Source organism: Acipenser ruthenus, chromosome 23 (assembly GCF_902713425.1).
Source record: "Acipenser ruthenus chromosome 23, fAciRut3.2 maternal haplotype, whole genome shotgun sequence".
Classification (NCBI taxonomy): Eukaryota; Metazoa; Chordata; class Actinopteri; order Acipenseriformes; family Acipenseridae; genus Acipenser; species Acipenser ruthenus.
Genome location: NC_081211.1, coordinates 16,457,168 through 16,479,857, shown reverse-complemented (window position 1 = coordinate 16,479,857; position 22,690 = coordinate 16,457,168). Strand labels below are relative to the sequence as shown.

At 37.1% G+C, this 22,690-nt stretch overlaps 1 protein-coding gene across 2 annotated transcripts in view; it reads left to right on the top strand.

Annotated features, from left to right (window-relative positions):
* The window catches only part of LOC117412851 (CCR4-NOT transcription complex subunit 6-like), a 31,105-nt gene that overhangs the window by 4,933 nt on the left and 3,482 nt on the right, over positions 1-22,690 (top strand). For both annotated transcript variants that reach the window (XM_058996699.1, XM_034021437.2), the window contains exons 2-11: positions 11,239-11,360; positions 13,978-14,164; positions 17,397-17,482; positions 18,226-18,330; positions 18,439-18,507; positions 19,583-19,740; positions 20,158-20,312; positions 20,477-20,631; positions 21,580-21,813; positions 22,292-22,494. In XM_058996699.1, coding sequence (XP_058852682.1) covers positions 11,249-11,360; positions 13,978-14,164; positions 17,397-17,482; positions 18,226-18,330; positions 18,439-18,507; positions 19,583-19,740; positions 20,158-20,312; positions 20,477-20,631; positions 21,580-21,813; positions 22,292-22,494 — 1,464 coding nt within the window. In that variant the 5' untranslated portion in view covers positions 11,239-11,248. The remainder of the gene's footprint in view (positions 1-11,238; positions 11,361-13,977; positions 14,165-17,396; positions 17,483-18,225; positions 18,331-18,438; positions 18,508-19,582; positions 19,741-20,157; positions 20,313-20,476; positions 20,632-21,579; positions 21,814-22,291; positions 22,495-22,690) is intronic.

Sequence of the window (22,690 nt, the reverse complement as noted above, 5' to 3'; positions counted from 1 at the left end):
CACGACCCTCCGGTCAAGAGTCCAGAGCCCTAACCACTGTATACAGAAAGATTGTGAGACTAAATATATTTAGCATTTTCACAGTGTAACAGGTTTAATATTTATAAAAATAAACAAGGAACAGTAGGGTAAAGGGACTTAATCAACACTTATATTCTAAGGAACATAGGCTACTGTACTATGTTCTATTTGGTTGCCAAGTGTTTTTGCATGTGAAAAGGTCAACGTCCACATATGTAAGACAGACACTTTTTTTTTTTGTACATTTTAATAAGCATAGTCAGTTGTCATTAAAACAAACTTGGGTTAGGTGAATTTCCTGATGGTACACATTTTCTACGAGGTCCTGCCAAAATGTAGCTGTCACTTATTGTAAATTACTACCTGTAATATGAATTCACTTACCATAAATTGCCTGTCTCATAGGCTTGCATAGTCTCCTAGATTAACCAAGTAAAAGTGCTGACCTTCAAGTTCATTCCATTCCCCAAGCAATATCAGGATCTGGGGAAAGTAGGTTTCAAGGGTATCCTGATTTTGAAACTACCTTTGGTGAATGTTTTTGAATTAAGAATGAAATGTTGTAAAATTGATTGATTGCGGGACACTACAGCTTTAACACTGAGCAAGTGAAAGGTAGTGTGCAGAGTACACAATGCCTTCTATATTGCTGTGGATACAGTATGCAATGGGGCTGCATATCAACAGTCAGGAGTCAAGAACATATAAAGAGATCTTGACTTTTGCGGTGTGTTTATTTATTTTACTATAAGGCAAATAATGATCGGCCAATGACTAGCCTTTTTTGAAGACCACTTGTATAGAAGGACAACCAAGTCTTTAGTTCTCACACACACATTTCTGTTTTTCCCCTGCAATATCCTATCATTTTTACCTTAAGCAGTCAAGTAGGTTGGAGAATAGAATGTCCAAAAAAGTATAAACTGACACTTTAATAAATATTTAACTGCGATTTTATGTTGACAAACTCACACTAGTTGTGCACTCTTTAAGATATATTGAAATGATCGGGTGCCAGAAATTCGTGTAGTCTGCTAATCTCCTTCGAGCTGATCACACTTATGACAGTGTGTGAATCTCACCTGAGTCTGTATGTTTACCATTAGGACGTGTTCATGCAACCATCGGGGATGAACAGAGCATTTAATGGGCCAGGTTGATTAAACGCCTCGGTACCTGTTTTATTTTTTAAATATACTTAAAGCCTCCTTTAACCCGGTTGGCCTGTGAGCATTGTTGTGGGTTATAAAGAAGATGTCTTCGAAACAGCACTGTTTTAAAACAAACATTTCTGTGTTTATTGGGGAAAAATGTAAAATCTGCCTTGTTTTGAGTTGACTTTTTGTTTCATTAAATATGTTTTACTAATTTAGGGAGAAGTGCAGTTTTATTAATTACTTAGTTGACATTAGTAATGTAATTTACAAAAAAATGTCTAGAATACACACACACACACACACACACACACAGAGGTGGTAAAATTGTGTCCTGTAGCACATGCAGGTGTGTGCTGGGAGGGAGTTAAAGAACTTAAAGAAGAGTGTGAAAGTCTCTTAATGTATTCAAAGTACTGAAATCAGATATGAGAAATAATTCCTTTGAGAAAAGCCAGCATGAGTGACTTGCAGTAGGTCCTGTATGAAAAGCAACATTACAGTTGCTTGAAATTGTTTTCCATGTTTGGTTACACCAAGACCCCGTTCACACTTGTGATTTGAGATGCCTCAGGGCCTCCTTTTCTCATATGTGAACGCTCCAAAAAAGAAAAGGCAGCCAGGGGCCTGCAAACTGGGACAGGGGCCGGTCATTACATGTGTTTGGAGGCAAAGCTGATTTAGGGCCAGCTTTTCGTATCACGTGACCAATGTAGCTCTGCAGACACTCCCTTGCTCCCACGCGTGCGAAAGGTAATAGAAAGCTGAATGTTGTGCTAGCCAAGATGGCAGTGGAGCAATCTTGAATGGTATTTATTTCTACATCATACAACTTTAATTATAAAAATATTACATAAAAAAATCATCTAGCGGGATGATGTTCAGATTGTTTGTTTCACATAATATACGAGCTGCAGTGCATTCATAATTATGCTTAATTTGTCACAATTACATTTTCTTCCTGTTTAGGATTGTGGATCGCAATAACGATCAATAAAGGTGCTGGCATTGTTTAGTTTGCACGCAACGATATACATAGCTACAGAAGTGTGTGTCTTTACATTAAAATACTGTTTGTTTCTTTTAGCTGCTTGCTTTTACACAAAATACTGTTCTCCTCTACCAATATTAAGATAGTTGATGCACCATGTGAGGGTGAGATCCTCACTATAATATTTCAATTGTTAGCCATATGTTCAGTTATCTTCCAAGAGAAGGGGTAATGCTAATGTTCAGCCTTTACTGGTAATGGTTAGGGACTAGAGAATAATAATAACAATGATAATGACGAGTGAACGATAGACTAGTTTAACGATCGTGTTTGTAAACAGACGGTATTCATGCAGATTAAATTAAAAGAAACACATGTAATGTATTTAACATTATTTTCATGTCTTTCCTTAGGAGTGAGCAGTAATACTATTAGGTGGTCAGTGATGAGTGTGCCTTGTGAATATCAGTCATTGTGTGCAGCCTGATAGTCATTTGCAATCTGAGTGAAGTATCCATTACAAAAATATTTATATTGTCAACACTAGCAAGTAGCTGTTTCACGCATTCTAAATACCTCCGTGCTCTTGAAAGAATAGTGTGATTGTGGATGCAGGTAATCTCGGACCGTCGCCCTGTTACACACCATAACAGTAAGTCAAAATAGTCAATATGGTGTTTTTATTTTTATATATACCAAAAAATTGCTACTGTGCTGCATTGAAAAAAATATTAATAAGAAACATCTGCTACAAAAGGATTACTGTGTATCCTGGTAGCTCTTTCATTCTGAGTGCATTGTTATCGTTCCATAAAGAAAACCAAGCAGTTTGCCACGTTTTAGGCCTGATTTTCAGTGACCTGATAGAGAAGGACCTCCAATAAAGCTGCATTTACAAAGATACAACCCAGGGTTGGCCAATTTTAAATCAAGTCGATTTAAATCACTGGTTTTAAATCACTTGATTTTTTAAAATCATTGATTTAAAATCATTGTTTCATTGACTACCTATTTTATATAGTTTCTCAAGGAAAAGACAAGTGTTTTTAAAAATATTTTATTAACACAAACATCTTAAACTCTTACTGTCTATAACTAAAACTGTGAGGGCTGTATTCTGATCGCAGCGCAAATGCATGTACGAACAGCGCTTTCCCCCAATTCTGTGACGCATAAGTGAAGACTTAAAAAAATAAATTAAAAAATACTGCACTGAAATGGTATTCTGAAGACTTGCCTTGTCTTGCCCCATTAGAGTGCCTGCCTCATCATTAACATATTCCCCGAAGTGATTCTGATGACAGTGCAGTGGGGTCCCAAATAGACAATTGAGCTCTGTTTTAAGACCCGCTGAAACCAGGTTTATTTAGTGGTGCAATCAAGAACTTTATAAAAAGCAAAGCAGTCCTAAGTAAAAACTGCGTGTGTTTGGACTGACACAGAAAGAGGAAATCAAAGAAAAAAAAGCAAAAAAAAAAAAGTGACTGGGATGAGTGAGTTTTTTTTTTTCTCTGGTGTACTCCATCGCTAAATTGTTTTGGTCACATTTAGAGGATGCAACAATGATAAATAAGTTGCTTTATGTATTCGTTTAAGATTGAGTCATTTAGTTCGGTATGTAACTATTCACAAACCACCATTCCCAACATCCTTAAATTTACAGTTTGGAGGTACTGTAGAGCTACAACTACAGTACTACAAAAAAAGATTCCATAATTTAAAAAAACTGATTATCAGGTAAATCAGTTGTGTGTTTTTTTTTAACAATCAAAAAAATCAGCAACCTGCTTTTGACCAACTCTGAGGACCACTTTTTTTTTTTTTTTAGTCTAGTGCGAATCATGCTTAAGACAGTGTCTTTACATGTCTCTACAATGTCTCTGTATTCTGTCATTCTCTCAAGTCCATTACATGTGATTTCCAGTAGAAATTAACTTTCACATTGTTTTAAGTCTGGACATATCTGTTCCATATCGCTTGAGAATGGGTCAATAATATAGATAGGTAGGTAGATTGGTAAATGCTGGCAGAAGATAATATACCCAGTTAAAGATAATTAACGTGTGTTAATGGTTTACTTCAGCTAGCACTCTTGGTTACAAACTTCTCCCAACCGTTTTGAAGATTGCAAAGGAAACGGTTATATCTTTTAGGAATGTTATCAAATGTTTGTAAATAAAATGGTAGGAAAGAAGGTTAATATGAAAAAAATCAGCACATTAATCTCAGTAAGCAATCGGTCAGGTAATATCTCTGCTTCAGAGAAGATAAAACTTACATGTGCAAGCTAGTAGTGTTGGAAAAGACATAGATTATCTAATGTTTTTGTATATCTAGTGTTTATATAGTTTTATTGAGTTGAAAAAATATAAATGTATCATTATCGTCCGTTACCCAATATGGTAGGTTTGTGGGTAACAGTAGCTCTGCATTGAAGCAGTAAGCGGCACTGAACTGTCTGCGTGAGGCATAAATGTACTTTCACAGCAAGCACTTTGCATTCAAACGAGCTTAACATTGATTTTTTACAAAGCTGTACATCTTGTGGAGGCTTTCACACCCGTCATGTAACGTAAACGGACGGCATCGAATATATACTGGATTCCTATTACTTTGTGGATATATATACACACACACACTCTACCGGTCAAAAGTTTTAGAACACCTCCATTTTTCCAGTTTTTATTGAAATTTACGCAGTTTGATGTCTCAATGTAGTCTGAAATTAAAGCATAGAACAAATAAACAATTGGAGATAAAAAAGAAATCATGGAATCGTTTTGTTTAACACAATTTAATCTAATTTTTTGACTCATCAAAGTAGCCACCTTTTGCAGATATAACAGCCGAACACACTCGTGGCATTCTTTCTACAATGGAAATCAAATATTGTTCGGAAAGTTCTTCCCAACACTGTTGCAGAAGTTCCCACAAATGTGTTGCACTTGTAGGTTGCTTTGCTTTCACCCTTCTGTCCAGTTCATCCCAAACCAGCTCGATGGGGTTTAAGTCTGGAGGCTGTGCCGGCCATTCCATGATTTGTAGCCTACCATCTTGTTCTTTTCTTCTAAGGTAGTTCTGACATAGCCTGGAGGTATGTTTTGGGTCATTATCTTGCTGTAGGATGAACCCCTGACCAACTAGGCGTATACCAGAGGGTATTGCATGGCGCTGCAAAATGCTGTGGTAGCGGTTTTGGTTCAGGGTGCCACTCACTCTGTGCAAGTCGCCGACCATCACGCTTCCTCCTCCATGTTTGTCACACACCGAGGAACCATCCTTTCGCCTACTCGACGGCGTACAAAAACCCTGCGTGATGAACCGAAGATTTCAAATTTTGATTCATCGGTCCATAAGACCTTCTTCCAGTCTTCAGTAGTCCACTGGCGGTGCTTCATGGCCCAGGCAAGCCTCTTTTTCTTATTTTGCCATCTTAGCAATGGTTTTCTCACTGCCACTCGACCTGTCAAACCTGCAGCTCGAAGTCTTCTCTTCACAGTTGAAACTGAGACTTGCTTACTTCGACCAGTGTTAAGCTGTGTTTGAAGCTGTTGTCCTGTGAGCCGCCTATCACGCAAGCTGTTGACTCAGAAACTTGTCTTCTGATTCTGTTGTGGCTTTGGGTCTGCCAGACCTCTTCCTGTCAGTTTCCTCCAGTTTCCAAGTGCCTTTTGATGGCGTAGGTAACTGTACTCACTGACACCTTGGCTTTCTTTGCAATTTCTCTAAAGGAAAGACCTACATTTTTAAGGGTTATAATGGTCTGTCTGTCTTCCTTTGTTAATTGCCTTTTTCTCGCCATTATGATAGCAATATACTACTTCCTGCAGTACAATACTGTCCAAATAATGCTTAAGAGGGTGTAGTAACACAGTCTGTTCCAACACTGCTTTTATACAGACAGAGGGTTTGTAAGTAATCAACAAAAGTTGGGATACCTGTAGGAATTGTTAGCATCAACTTTCAAGGCTTAATTTACTTCGATTGCTGCAGAACAGCTGCAAGTTGTTAACCCATTACTTGTTCCCTGAAAAAGGCCTTTTTGTATAACTGAAATGTACATTATTTTTCAGTTTTTGGTAACCTAAACTTTTTTTTTAACCTCTGGCAGTTTACCGCTTACCTTTGTACTATTTCAGGTTATTCACTGGACTTGAACTGCTTAAATTTCAATAAAAACTGGAAAAATGGGGGTGTTCTAAAACTTTTGAACGTTAGTGTGTGTCTGTCTGTCTGTATCTATCTATCTATCTATCTATCTATCTATCTATCTATCTATCTATCTATCTATCTATCTATCTATCTATCTATCTATCTGTCTATCTATCTATCTATCTATCTATCTATCTATCTATCTATCTATCTATCATAGTGAGACATTGAGATTGTAAATGGTTGTTTCTGAGTAGGCTACAGGACTGAAAGGTCACAGCATAGGTCACAGGCAGGCACCTGTACAGTTTCCAAGAAACTGGTTTCAGAAAGATAGAAGACAGAAGACCGAGAAACCTCTAGTTTTATCTACAGTTTGCAAAAAGATGTTCATCCAGTGTGAAGTATTTTGTTTAGTTTTGGAGAAAATTTGCATTTTTTTTTTTCCAACATAGGGTGGGACCAGGGGAATAAATGCTAAAAAGATACATCAGGGTACCTGTATTGTGCAAGTATTACTTGATCATTATTTTATAAAGGTTCCAACCCTACTTTATTTTTTTTCTGCTGAAACTGTTCAACAGCAGATATATAATATATATTTATATTTTTTACCACAATTTATGAACTGGAAAACATTTTTTTTATTGTGTCGCCTGTAACTTTTCTTTTACCAGTTAGCAATAACAAGACACATTACAAGAAATGTTGTATGTTTTATTTATTCGATAATAGACTTTCATTATCGTCCAACACAATGTTAGCATACATTTAACTGTCTAATATGTCTTTCTATAAGAACTAAACACTCAAGTCAGCAGACATGATATAAATATGCAAGCAGGATAACTTGAGTATATATGAAATAAATAAATTAATAATAAATCAAGCATCTGATGCAATTTAATAGCTCGCTGTTCTGTTTGTTTAGTTATTACATTACACTCCTCAAATGTTAAACTAGCCCCTTTTTGTTAGAAAACAAAGTGACACCCCCCTTTTACTTTTCAAGGTCAACCTTTCTGCAAATGTACATTTATTTCAGTCCCCAAGTATAGATTCTGTAGTTCTCTGTTCAGTTTAATTGGAGAGAATACTTCGTTCAGATTGCAGCACTGATACAGCGTGTGAGGACTCGGCAGGGCTGTGTCCCTTCTTTCAGGCTTTGTATAATAAAAGCAGATATTCTTCCAGTAGAATTGATTCCAGGTAGGCCAATTCTGTCCATTCATTCTTGAATACTACCTTTTCTTCAATGGCAATCCAGTTAATGGAGCCCTTTAAGTCCTATTTGAGTTTTCTTCTGTTAAATTGAGTCATTCCGGGTTTATGTTATTTTAAGTTATCCGCTGTTCTTCCTTTCTCTGGCTGATGAAAGCAAACTCAGCACAAAGCAAAACTCTTTCCTGACATTGAAGCTCCTTACAATAGTTTGAATTCAGACCAGCACCTGGGCGTGAAGCTCCTTTTCAATAGTTTGAATTCAGACCAGCACCTGGGCTTGAAGCTCCTTCTCAATAGTTTGAATTCAGACCAGCACCTGGGAATTAAGGAGTCACTCTTGGTTGTGCAGTGGGCCTCAGACTTTATCAGTGTAGTTACCGAGCTAGCCTTACTCCTTTTCTCATCATGATACAATTTTGAAGGTGCAGTGCAATTATAAATAAGTTTGACCCAGAAGAACGGGGGCATCAAACTTTATCTGGTTATAGAGATGAGGCCAGCTGGGCTCTAGATACCTGTGTTATGGTCATATATAGATATCTATTTGTATTTGTGGTAAAGTGCATGGAAGACTGGCAGAAAGTAAATATATTAACCTTCAGTTAAAAAGATCATTTTTTTTTTTCCTTATTCAGGATCTGTATAAAGCATTTATGGTACTCCGGCTGCAGTACCAACATGTTGACCACTAGAGGTCATTGGTCTCCAGGTGGGGTGTGTGTAAAGAGTGGACCAGAATTGCCAATTGTAACCATAATTGGTAACTGGTGTAATTTTAATAAAATCTTATCTAGCCTAGGTAAGCTATTTAAAGCCTGTTTGTAACAGAGTTCGGGTTTGAGGAGTAGGAGACAATGGTATGTGAAAATGTGGTTTTGCCAAGTGTGTTTGCAGGAAAATGGCTTGGCTGTCCTGTTAGTTGAGAGATATAATGTGTTGTGTGTTTTTTTTTTTTTTTTTTGTAAACCATATTTATTCAGCAAATAAAGTTCTGTATATTTAAACAATCTTTGTGAATAAAACCCAAACTATCACATAGGCTGCAGTGTGGAGTAGTGGTTAGGGCTGTGGACTCTTGACCGGAGGGTCGTGGGTTCAATCCCAGGTACTTTACCCATTTATACAGTTGGGTTTTTAATGGAGCAATTTAGGTAATTGTATGTAAAAATAATGTGATATCTTGTAACAATTGCAAGTCACCCTGGATAAGGGCGTCAGCTAAGAAATAAATAATAAAATAGTAGACCTGTATTTAAATCAGATAGTATTTATTGAAACCACCTAAGTGTTCAACTAAGTGATGGAACTAATGCAATTCCTTGTCTAAAAAATATTTAGTTTTTCCTTAAGTTCTAGAAGAATGCAACCATATCTGTCATCTAGCCTAAGCATCTGATATGCCATCAGTACGGTTAACTAGGTTTTGTTTTATCTGTGCAAATTAAGTGGTACGAAATTAGCCTTATCTGTCTTCAGTTGTTGACTGAGGTTTCGGTAACTAACAAGTCATGCACACCTTTTAATGAAAGCGATTTTAAAGAAAAAAAAGGTATCGTGTACCACAATATCGTAGAATACTGCATTGTATGACCTTATAAATTATGAGGTTACAACCACAACCGAGCTGTTTTGAAAGCAAAAGCTAATTCCAGCACGGTACAGCTACATTTAAGATTCATGCAATGTGTTACTAACTGGTTTGTTCATAAATATGTATGCTCGCACCCTGCCTTTTCACTGGATTTTTAAATGCTGTACAATTTTGCAGACATTAACTAAGAAGTAATAACAGAATAAGGGATCAACCAAGGTTTTAAAAAAATAATACGTTGGGTTTGTTTTATTAAACAGTGACACTAGTTAGTCGTGTGTGTGTGTATAATATTGTGTACATGGATCATGGTAACATTTATAGCTAGCTATTTTTGTTGTGTGTGTGTGTTTGTCAGTTTTGATAAAGTAATTATCTACCTATTATGTGTTCATTTTTTGTGGCGTGGGTGAAACCAGGGTTAACATTATAACAAAATAATCTCCATTTAAATTAGCATTTTGTAGACACTGAATAAAGTTAATATCCTGTTAGGTCATTGCCTGTTATCTTATAAAATTGTAATGTTTTTCAGTTTACTTTTGGTCTATAAAATAACCTTCATACCTTTTTAAACTGTATCCACTTTGTTCTGTACTGGAGGTATTTGTACTCTACTTTCCAATACTATTTGCATTGCGGGCCTTGCGTGTATTATATGGGGCGGGACAAGCTATTAGCAATGGTTACCCACTTTCTGAAATACTAATATACGTAAAAAAAATAAAATAAATACACTATTACCGGTAATTCTGTACGTGTTTACTCAGGGTCGGTCATATACTGCAGCGCAAGGTATCCGAAAAATGCTGCTGCATAAAGAAATAGTAGCAAATTTAAAGAGTTTTGGGTAGTAACATGCTACCACATATACATTAACTTTGAGCCTTGATAGTATACACAATCTATATAAAAATCACTACACAACATTTTCAGGAAGTTGGGCAGTTTAAGCGAGGCATTTCAGAATGACTTGCTTCCTTTTTTCCTGTCCTATGAGATTCTGACGCGCTCTAATGCAGCGCAACGTGTTTTTGTCCTAGATGGCCTTCCATAGAGATCACTATGCATGCTTGTGCACATTCTGGTTTGTTTACTTTTTGCTCTCAAATGTCCTGGCTATGCCAGTGCTCAGCAGTTACACATATTTGAATGATAGAACTCTGTAATAGTTACCATTGAAATTCACGTTCTGAAACCAAACGTGCACATTTGTTGACTGACGTAGAAAAGGGAATTGTGAAGGACAGACTGCTACACAGCATTACACATTGTAGAGAATTTTTTTGTTTATGTATTTAATCTCACATCACAGGAAGCTCTTTTTCATTTGCCGTTTTTGTAACTGTAGCGCAGCTTCTGGTCAGATTGTAAGTAAGTGCAAGGTCTTTTTGTCATTTCTAGTGAATACGAGCTTCTGATTTTTGTATCCGAATACATATAAAAAAAAATATTTTACACAAATATTATTACACACACATATATTACACACACACACAGGTAGTGGACACAAAAAATGGAAACACCAATGTAAAGTCACTTAATAGGGCGTTGGGCCACTTTGCTATCACGCTCTGGAGTTCTGCTCACGCACCAGGTTGAAATTTGCAATCAATTGATCTGCAGTTGCTCGCCTGTTTTGCCTTGCACTTTGAATTAATGCACGGATATCCTGGAGTATGTGCTTCCGTCCACGGTTGCCCTTTGCTGATGATGTCTTTCCCTCGGAGTTCCATGCCGACATCACCTTAGACACCGTTGCTTGTGAAACCATCAGCAAGTTGAGCTGCCTTGATCACTGAAGCTCCTGCCAAACGCGCCCCAACAATCACCCCTCTTTCAAAGTCACTGAGGTCTCCTCTTGCAGTCATGCTAGCCATAATTATAGGCAACCAGGCCTGTCCAGCATTTTTATACATGACCCTAAGCAAGCATGCTGGGATGTTATTTGCTTAACGCGTGAGCCACACCTGTGTGGAAGCCCTTACTTTCAATATACTTGGTGTCCCTCATTTACCGAAGTGTTTCCATTTTTTTGTCCACTACCTGTGTGTGTGTGTATCCTTTCTTTGATATTAATCTTGTATTTTGTATTTTGTTTGTAGTATCACAGGAATGCCAAAGGAAAAATATGATCCGCCTGATCCACGGCGGATGTACACAATAATGTCAACTGAGGAAGCAACCAATGGGAAGAAATCATACTGGGCAGAGTTAGAGATCAGTGGTAAGAATTTGGATGGGCACTCTTCTGGGGCACTTCTCCCTTGTAGAGCCCTGGGCCATGAACAGTTATGTCTTCTATTTGAAGGGTTACTTTTGTCTGTGTTTCTTTAAGGAACTCCATGAGGTGGGGTGGGGGACAGGGGACATTTGTAAAGGTTTGCTGATACAGAAGAATGACATGCTTGCTGTGTGTTGGTGCTTGAGTACACCCTAATTGTACAGGTGACTTATGCACAAGGTTTGTGTCAGAATCTTTTGTGCAGTGCTAAATGTCGGCTCACCTCACACCAGCAACCCCTGTAGACAGGCCAGGCACCTCCAGGCCTACCTGCAAGTTGCCCAGAGCTGTGTGGTCCTCCTCCGCTGTAGCTCTGAGGTAGCTGCATGGCAGGCCTGCAGAGTGAAAAGAAGTGGATGGCTGACGGCACACGTTTCGGAGGATGCGTGTGTCTGTCTTTGTCTCTCCCGAGTTGGCGCGGGGGTTGCAATGGTGAGCCGGGTTGAAATAAACAGTAGTTGGGCTTACCAAATTGGGGAGAAAATTAGAAAAAGAATTGCGGATTCCAAATTTTTTTTAAAGGGGGGAAAAAAAAAACTCGTATCATAGAGGCACAGCCAATCTCCGGTATCACTTGACAAGCTGCTCGTAAATTCAGATTATTATAACAATAATATTTTTTGTATTAAAGTAGTAAAATGTGACTGACAGATAACAACCTGTTTGGAACGGTAACTATTAAATATAGCTTTGTTTTGCCTAAGCCAGCTGCAGTTCTTTTAATTGGCCGCAATAGGGTGCTGCTGCAATGCAAGCTTACTGTATATATCGCAAGCAGCATCAATTACATGTACATAAACAACTTGTATTTTTATTTAAATTATAAGAACATGATTACTGTTTTATATAATGTATTTAACTACATGTAAATGTTTTATTCCATTTAAATGGATTAGCTGAAAGAATAACATTCAATCAAATATAAACTAATAGTTGTGATTTCATCACCAGCAAATTATGCAAATTAGTACCATTTGAAGGGTCGAACCTTCCTTCGGTAATGTGTTCCGAACCTTCGAAGGTCAGAATGGCCCCTTCGTTACACTCCTAGCCTATTATGGACGCACAAGCTCGTTTGGAAATAATTAAGTTTCAGAACTAATTAGACACTTTGAGCAAATTAAGTGATGAAGAAAAAAAACATGCGCAGTGTGAGTGGATTGCTCTAAAATGAACTGTAAATAAAATGGAGAATACTTGCTGTATATAGCTACCTGCTCAGAAACAAGCCAAAGAGTATTACAAATATTCTTGTTAGTTGAAATTTTGTTGGCTCTGTCTCGAAGCACTTCTGCCTGTGACAGAGTTTAGTGCAATGAAAAGATTAAAAACCCCACTATGGTCTCGCCATGAATGATCTCATGAGAATCGGCATAGCTGGACTTGCTGAATTTCAACCACATGCAGCAGTGGAACACTGGATGTTTGAGACGTGTGTCTCGTGCCAACAAGCAGGACAGGCAGTCTGGAAGTCATCTATCAGTGTGGCATCACCAGCAACTTTGGTGTGTAAAATTCAGAGCTATGTGCCAGACCAGACATATCAATATTTGAGGAATGTTCTACCCCTGAATTATGAACATCGTAGCCTAATTTCTAGCAATACGTTGGTGTTGCAGCGACAGGCTTAGCGTGGTAATGAGTCTGTTCAGACCCTTTTATATCTGTTGCAATACAAGACAGATTATACAATTAGTAATTCTGTATTACTTTTTAAAACAATTTTCTAATCGATTACTCGAATAAACATTTGCACATGCCCATCCCTATTTCTTATCCAAAAATATCAGTCTTTTCCCCCACCGCTACGCTGCTGCCCATTCAAATTACACACCGACTAGGTCCTGTTTAAATTAAACACTGAATTCTTTGTCTAGATCCTGCTTTAGCTGAAATACAAAATGATTTCAGGAAAGTATCGTTCTTGCTACTCCTTGAGTTTTCCAGTAACCTTGATTACTTGCCGAAGCAGCGTGAAATCGCAGATGGAACATCTGGACTTAGTGTGGGGTTTACCGGCAAGTGTGATGGATCTGTTACTGGAAGGAATTGGTTGTACCTGGTTGCACTGCCTCCTTTACCCAACAAGAGTCATTGTGGAGATAATTACAGTTTAAAACAGACAGGGCAGCTAGTTAATTTCACCAGCTATAGACCAAACAATAAACCATGTTATAGTAAGAAAGACCAACTGATAAATCTATTTAATAATCAGCACAGTGGGCAAGGTTTTCAACCCCTTTCAATATCCACCACTGCTTGCAGGGGTACCGTTTACAACTGAACACATGGAACTGGACAAGGGAAGGTGGTTGAGAACAGAATGCATCTGCTGCATGAATATGCTATAGAAGCAATTCATTTTCCTACAAAGCACAGGGGTTACTTTACAAAGATTGAAGCATAATAAATCTAGCCATTATCAAAGAAAATGATAAACCCTTCCACTGTGATAATTGCAAAATTGATCCAACAGGCTCTTACTGAACCTCACGGATTTACATTTAAAATTGTCTAATTTCATGAAATCACTTAATTTCACCCAACGTTTGTTTTGCAGGCAGAGTAAGGAGTTTAAGCACTGCACTGTGGTCACTTACGCACTTGACCGCGTTGCATATCAGTGACAATTGCCTAGCCTGCATTCCGCCAGACATTGCCAAACTCCATAATCTGGTCTACTTGGATCTGTCCTCCAATAAGATCAGGAGTCTACCAGCGGAGCTCGGAAACATGGTGTCACTCAGGTAAATGTTCATTATGTATGTGTACATTTATGGTGATTGTCAAGTCAGTTGGACATTTAACAGTTGTAGGGGTGATGATGCATTCCTATTTAATTGTCATCTGCCTGAAGGGTCTGCAACTAAAAGGGCAACTTGGACTGAAGGTTTTTACAAATTCATTTTTCCAACAACATGTTTTGGAAGCATGTCTCCTGTACAATACAATGTTTAGACCCCCAGAAATATGTGCTGTTTTTTAGCTTGGAGTATACATTTTTCTGAAATATTGTACCTGGAAATTTGAGGATAAGACAAGCTTAGTGAAATTATGTCTATGGGACATATGCAACAAACATTATATATTTAATATTAGCTATAAAGCGTATTCAGCTAGTAGCCTGGAATTAAAAAGGTAGTGATGAACGATTCCTCTAAAATGCAGTTGATTTCCAATTTATTAAACACCGACACTGACTTCGAGCGATTTAATAAACTGCGCAATTAAGATTGATTTATTATACTATAGAACTTCACGTCTTCTTTATGGTCACTCATCATAAAAGTTTCTTCCGCATCCCAGACACTGGATTCCAGCGGTTCATGTCAGGCAGCCACTGAAGCTGCTCTCACCTTGAGAGACCCGCCCTCCTGTTAAAGCTCCCATAATGCATACAAAACAGCATCACGAACAAAAACATACAGGGAGCGTAGCGTAGTGTCAGAACTGTTTGTTATAAACACTTGTCAGAGAAAGGTGGTGAGAGAGTGCCTTAAATGATGCAAGTTCATAAATAAAAACTTTATTTTCTTTACACTTTTATCAATCGCCTTATCAGTGACGTTTCATTCCGCAAGGGAAAAGCGGTGGATATTAAATTATATAAATATAGGGTCAGTCCATGTCACCCTCGAAACAGAAGGTTCATGGATGGTGATATAAATATGTATTAAGTGAGCTACCCAAAGTTATTGTATTGTTTTACTGGGACTTTCACTTGTATGTGTATGTATGTATCGGGTATTGTTCAGTCATTTTCTCTTTTATTTTAGTCAGCGAGGCAGGTTAAGAAATGTTTTTTTTTAATAATAAACAAATGTTTTAATTTCCTATTGTATTACGTTTAATTTAATAATGACTCATTATTAAATTACAAGTAATATAATAATGGCAACCTGAAACAAATTATTCAAATATTTGAAATGATTAATTACAATTTTTATATTTTGTTTGTTTGCCATTCTTGTATTCTGTTATATTTAAGGAGTTAATAAACTGCCAGCCATTTTTTATTATTATTATTATTATTATTATTATTATTATTATTATTATTATTATTATTATTATTATTATTATTATTATTATTATTTTCTGTTATGCAGCATTATCAACCCTAGAGAGTTAGGAATTTAAAAGAGCTTAAGAAAAGATTTCAGGCAATGGAGACCAAGAGTGCTTATCATGGAAGAAGCTGAGGGACAGTTTAGAGTCTAGACTGTCCCTCTGCAAATTTGTCAGATTGTGTGTGTGTGTGTGCTTTTCTTGATTTTAAAAATGGTTTCTGTGAAGTGATATAGTTGTATATATTGGTTATGCTGCTTTAGTAGAGACTTCAATATAATGCGTACTGTATGTTTTGTAGGTTTGAAAGTGCTGTTGAAAAAAGTTAAAGTTTTATTGTAGTTTTTAATGAGAAATAAAAAAAAAAAAAAAAAAATGTAATCAGAATCCTTTGTGACTTTTTTCCCCCCTTTAAGAATGATGTTATTAGAATAATCGATAATCGATAATCGTCACCGGGATTATTTTCAAATAGTCTATAATCGAATAGACTTGTAAAAGTGAGAATCGCTCATCACTATTAACCCTTTGCGGTCCATTTATTCAGAGCGTCTCAGGCGCATCAGGTCCAATTTATTTTCACATGCGCAGCTTATTTTAGACATGCTGTTTTAAAAGTGTTTTTTTTCACAGTAAAACAGGTTTAAAAGGCACTGCATATCAACAGGACACTCAGTACTGCATCTCCAGCCCCGCCTCACCCCTCGTTCGCTGTTTTTTTCACATACCTCTTGATAGTAGTGCATACCGATAAATCATCTCCTGATCACTTGTTTTATCACCAAACTCCTCAATAATGCGATCCAAGTCATTATTTTATTACTGTAACATCTAAAAAAAGCTTAGCAAATGTCTGATATTCTTTGGGCACTGATATCTTATTTGTTTATTTTCATGTTATCTATGTGATGCCGGGGCTCTTTGTATTCATGAGATACGCCCCTTTTTTTTCGGCTTCTCTCGGCCTGTTTTTTGTGTCTTTTTTGATGATGTCTGACAGGGTCCGACGTTGGACCGGAAAGGCAAAATTGCAATGTCGGACCAGGTCCGACACAGAGCCTATAAAAGCAAACCCACCACCTCCCCTCTTTTGCTAATATCTCAGAAACTTCCAATTTTTAGTGTTATGGAAACTTCTTGGGCAACATCTAACACATTTTTTTGACTTGTGACTTAAGATGGCTGCCATATTGTGGTCATGTGACTTTTGGGTGTCCAGGTGATAGGAACACTTGGAGATGTTGGCTTCATCTTCGGTACACATGTGTTCTGTGACTTTCCAGCTCAAGTTTGATTGTGGGTGTAATACAAGACAAATATCCTAGAAACCATTCGCGCTGGTGACTTTTGTATTTTCAGGGTTTTATAAGCCTGCATGTTTAACGTTTTGACATCTGCACTAATGTGGCTGCCATATTAAGGTTGTGTGACCTTTTTGAAGTTACAACTGCATTTAGTAAACCACATCTTGTCTAAATTTGATTAAACTTGTTTCATTTTCATCGTTATTTTATTAAGTTTTTATTTCTTAGTGCTGATATTGGATTGTCAGACTTTTGGGGTCTATTGAACTGATCTACAGTAGTGGATACAGTAATAAATTCCATCATGGTTTTTATTATGGGGAACACAGATCCAAAAAATCCATCAGTGTTTGAGTGTCTTAATATATTTTTGTAAATCTTGGGTTTTATCCCAATTTAATATTTAACATTGTTAGTATTATCAGCCAGTGTTTAGATCAGTTGAGACCCCTCTGCCTTGAAAACAGCATTATACAGTTAATTGACTCTAAAAGAGGTTTAGTTATGACATGAAATTTACATTTGGTAGATTTTCACAGTAACTATACCTGTAATGCATGTTGTGTCCTATGTAAATTACTGATGTACTTTTTTTTTGTTCTTTTTAAAGGGAACTGCTTGTAAATAACAACCTGTTACGGGTTCTACCTTTTGAGCTGGGAAAACTGTTTCAGTTACAAACACTGGGGTTGAAAGGTAGGCTGGTGTTTGAGTTTAGAGCAGCAGTCTTAATTCAGTTTGACCGCCTAAATATCGCACACCTAACATCAGACTGCCAAATGAATCTCTGTGTAGAGGGGCTGCCTGGCTCAGAGTCCTGCCCAAGCCATTTTACAGAGGAATTCATGTGTTTAGGCAAAGTATTGCTTCTCATTCACTCTGGTTTGACCTCCAGTTAAACACGTTAATCTGATTCTGCAGGGAATTTTGTACTGTTTAGAAAAACTAAAAGCAACTAGAAGTATTTCAGTGTCTTCAATGAAAATATGAAAACAAGTCTAGTTGAAATGTTTGTTGTTGAATTTTAATATTTCTAAATTCAGCACTAGTGAGTGTTTAGTAGTTATGGATGATTTTGTGTTTCACTTTTGTGATGCCCTCACGGTAGCAGCAGAACCTAGCTAAAGGGCTGTATTGCTGAAATGTACTGATGCAGTGCACTTTTTAAAAATGGTATAATTTCTTTCTAATCCCATGTTTTACTTTTTTGTATTTATGGAAGAGCTTGGAAAATAAAATATTTCAGTTGACTCCTTTTAATTCATTATTAAATGTAGAACTTGCATTTTAAGAAATAAATGGATCTACTTAATTTTCCCTTCAACGTTCCAAACCAGGGATCTATACATTTGCTAGAATGATTTAATTATGATGATCCCACTGTGCAGTGAACTCAACAGTATGATATTTAACAGATTTGTGTATTTTTGTATCTCCAGGAAACCCACTTGCACAAGAAGTCTTGAACCTATACCAGGAACCAGATGGAACGCGAAGGCTACTGAATTACTTGCTTGATAACTTGGCTGTTAACACAAAAAGAAGTAAGTGTCTCTTTCACGTGGTAAGATTATACTGAAGGATGCATATTTTAATATTGAAATACATATTTTTTGTTTAACCACCCACCCCTTTGTTTTCTGTTCCAACAGTACCAACAGAGCAGCCTCCTTCAAGGTCATGGATTGTGTTGCAAGAACCTGACCGAACACGGGCTGCAGGTATTAAAGCAGCGAGTCTTTTCTGTTCATTTTGTAATTGGCAAGTGATGCTCATAGAGCTTAGTGATTCGGAAGCTTGATTTAGATCACATACAATTTTCATTTGCAATGCAATTGGGTGTCCGTCAAGGATTACATGAACATGTCTTGTTAATGGCACAGCAAGAGCAATATTTATCACACAAACCATGTGGTTACACAGGGGATGCAAGAGGTGCACGTGTTCTACTTCAATAAGAATATTCATGTCTCTCAGTGTGATCCTTTTTGTTTGACTTTTTTAAATGCAAAACCATGTTTACAAAAAGTTGTTTACAAGGACGTTACCATAAGTTTGAACGTGTTTTTTTTTGGTTTTGTTTTTTTTACATAACATAATCAAAAGCAAGAAACATGATTGCAATATCTCTGTACTCGGCTACCTCCACACCAACTTTGGACAAATTTTTTTTGGTTTTAGTTCTGTAGCAAAAAGCAAAGTATAAACAATATCCGATATTTTATACGCAACATGCTTTTTGTTTTCTTGGTTTTTGATTTCTTGGTTCTACATTTTGATTTTTAAATTTGTATTTCATTAATTTACATTACAGGCATTTTGCTAAAGCTACATAGAACAGATAAAAAAAAACACTTTTTTTGCACGCAATTATATTCATTTATATTACATTTTTCACAATTATTGCTGTAGTGCTTAATTGCACATTCCAAGAGCAAAATTCTGTATTGGTGAGTATACAATGAGCATATATTGTTGGTTTGCTTTTAAAGCATGTTGTTGCTAAGCAATGCAAATCATTAATATCAACCTAAAAGTATATAAAAAAAGGATACTTGCCATTTTACTGTTTGACATAGCTGGTGTAATACTGATATTAAAGGTAAATAAATAAAAAGGAAGTCCTACGCTCCAAATCGATTATTTGATGCATTAATCGCTAGAATATTAGATGGCAAAATAATCATTTGGCACAGCACTAGATCTAAATAATAGATGGTCTGAACCAGTCTGCTTTTGTTCAAAATTTATTTTTGGTGCTTGCGTCTAATGTCTTATTTTTTTTTTTCCTTCCAGCCCTGTTTTCTGTAATGTGTTACAATGTACTTTGTGACAAATATGCTACCCGACAGCTGTATGGCTACTGTCCATCGTGGGCACTGAACTGGGAGTACAGAAAGAAATCAATAATGCAGGAAATTTTGAGCTGTAATGCAGACATCATAAGTCTTCAGGTAAAAAGCTTGTACAAACATTAATTGTTCACTTAACTGTTAACGACAAACCTGCTTAGAACAACCACTTTTAAAGAGTTAGTGTTTTCTTCAACTAGTAGCTAATATAGAATGCTTTTTTCATGTACTTGAATATGTAATATGCTGTTCGAATAGTTTTATTTTCGTGTAATCATGTATTTGACTACACTGACCCATCCTTACAACTATATTGTTTGATTTCGCAAGTTCCAAAATGAAATGTTTCACAGCCGCATTGTTGTTTGACAAAATGATGCAGATCTCTGTCACTTTTGATTACTGTTGTCGTGCAAATAAAAATAAATCCCAAGATGCCACTTACAGATAATCTGGAGGTGCCTTGTTATAGTTCCAAATAACACCCATATCCAATTAAAATACTGTGTTCTCTTACAGGAAGTTGAAACAGAGCAGTTCTTCACCTATTTTCTGGTGGAGCTCAAGGAGCAAGGCTATGATGGGTTCTTCAGTCCCAAATCCCGAGCCAGGACCATGTCCGAGTCCGACAGGAAGCATGTGGATGGGTGTGCAATATTTTACAAATCGGATAAGTAAGTACATATGAATACTGCAAAAAGTTCTTTGGTGTCTACATTATTTTATTTTTTAACCTTTGACACAAGCGCCCTCTTTTTTTTTTTTTTTTTTTTTTTTTTCCCACTCTGCAAATCAAACATAACTGTGTATTAAACTGAATAAATGACTACTTTTACAGATTTAATTTGATCCAAAAACACACTGTTGAGTTCAACCAGCTGGCCATGGCAAACTCGGAGGGTTCAGAAGCCATGCTGAACAGAGTGATGACAAAGGACAACATTGGCGTGGCAGCATTGTTAGAGCTGCGGAAAGAGCTCATGGAAATGTCATGTAAGTCTCGCTTGAACTCGTGGTGTTAAATTAGGCAATCCTGCAGTTGTGATGGGATAACACTGCATCCCAGAGTTAAAGGGAAAATTAAGTGGATCCATTTATTTTTTTAAATGTAACTTCTCAATATTTATATTAAACTACAATTTTTTTTTTATGAATGTGTCCTTTTGCAAAACAGTCCCTTTTTTTGTTTCTTGGATAAATCGGCTATTGGGACCCGAGCGAGCATTGGTGGGCGGAATGACCGCCTCCTCGCTCATCAATTTTGAATATTATAATATTCTTTTTTTTTTCTAGTTTTTACTTTAAATTTTTATTTTACTTTGACGTGTCTATGGTATCTGTGTTAAAACAAAAAAAAATTAGTTTTGGAGCATTATTTTGTGAGTCTTCAATATGATTGCTTATTTCAGATTTATTATTATTTCAAACTCTCTAATCTGCCAGAAAAGTGGAATGAAAGCCTGGTTGTGGTTACTTGCTTGTGTTTACCTGTGCAGCGTTATTGGTGCTCAGTACATTCCTGTAATTCCTGATCTGCAGAAATATTACGGGTGCTTCGTCTGATAACACTTTAGTTTCCATAACAAAATATAAAACTGTAAACTGATCAGACAGACTGTAATGACACCCTCCTTTACTCTGCCAGTTAGCCTCTCCACAGATGTCTTTGTTGCTGCTACGAAGACAACCAAGGAAACTGAACACCAGTTGCATATTTTTTAAAGGTGGTGATGCTCTGTGGTCAGCAAATCGGGGAGCAGAGTTTTTAGAGGAGGGGACACTCATTAACCCTTTAATTCTTACAAGTTGTTGGCAAAATTGCTGCAGTGATCAGTGTTTAAACTGTGGGAGACCACTGAATTATTTTAGTTTTTTAGTGCATGGTGCTCCATGTTTTTTAAATGTGATCTGTATAGAATAATGTTGTGTTTTTCACCATAGCTGGGAAGTCCCTTCACGGTATGGAAAAGCAGTTAATCCTTGTGGCTAATGCACACATGCATTGGGATCCAGAATACCCTGATGTCAAGTTGGTTCAGACCATGATGTTCCTCTCTGAGGTCAAAAACATTATTGACAAGGCTTCTCGCAGTCTAAAATTGTCATCGGTTTCCGGGGAAGCAAACGCCATCCCACTTGTACTCTGTGCTGATCTCAACTCCCTGCCGGACTCTGGTAAGACCTGGTGTTTATACAATCTTTAGTAGGTTGTTTCTCTAATATCTTTATAATTTACTATTTCACTGGTGATGGAAATAATTAAGTGTAGGAGTTCTCAAGATTGAGAACTCTTGGACATTTTGTATGTAAAAATGACATTTATCATTGTTCGGATCCAGTAAAACTTTAATCTGAGATGCATTTTCATTAAAGTGCAACTGCAGGAGAGGCAGGGCTGCACAACTCCAGCGTCTGATTTGCTGATGATAATTGATTGGCCTGCAAGGAGTAGAAATCTTGACAGCTGCAGACATTATACTCTCCCTGGGATTGTTCATGTTTACTGCAAGATGGCAAATCCTTGAGACAAACAGCATTACTACTGAAAGCTGTTGAATTTATGGATATCCACATGTTTGCATATGGTGCCCAGAAACATATCAATAAGGAAGGAGGGTCATTTCTATCATTTCTATCTTGTTTTTTGTTTTAGGTGTTGTGGAATACCTCAGCACTGGAGGGGTTGACACAACTCACAAGGATTTTAAAGACAAGCGGTACAGCGACAGTCTGACCAACTTCAACTGCAATGGGAAGAATGGAACTTCAAATGGAAGGATAACTCATGGCTTTAAGCTGAAGAGTGCCTATGAGAATGGCCTTATGCCTTACACTAACTACACTTTCGACTTCAAGGTGAGTTGTGATGTGGCGCGTCGCCTAATGTGCTAATTTTGTTTAATGAATAATGTGAAAATGTTAGTTGCTTGCCTTCATTTTGGGAGGCTGGTATTCATCAAGAAGCGCAGGCAATGAAGTAGTGGGCAGCAGTGTGGAGTAGTGGTTAGGGCTCTGGACTCTTGACCGGAGGGTCGTGGGTTCAATCCCTGGT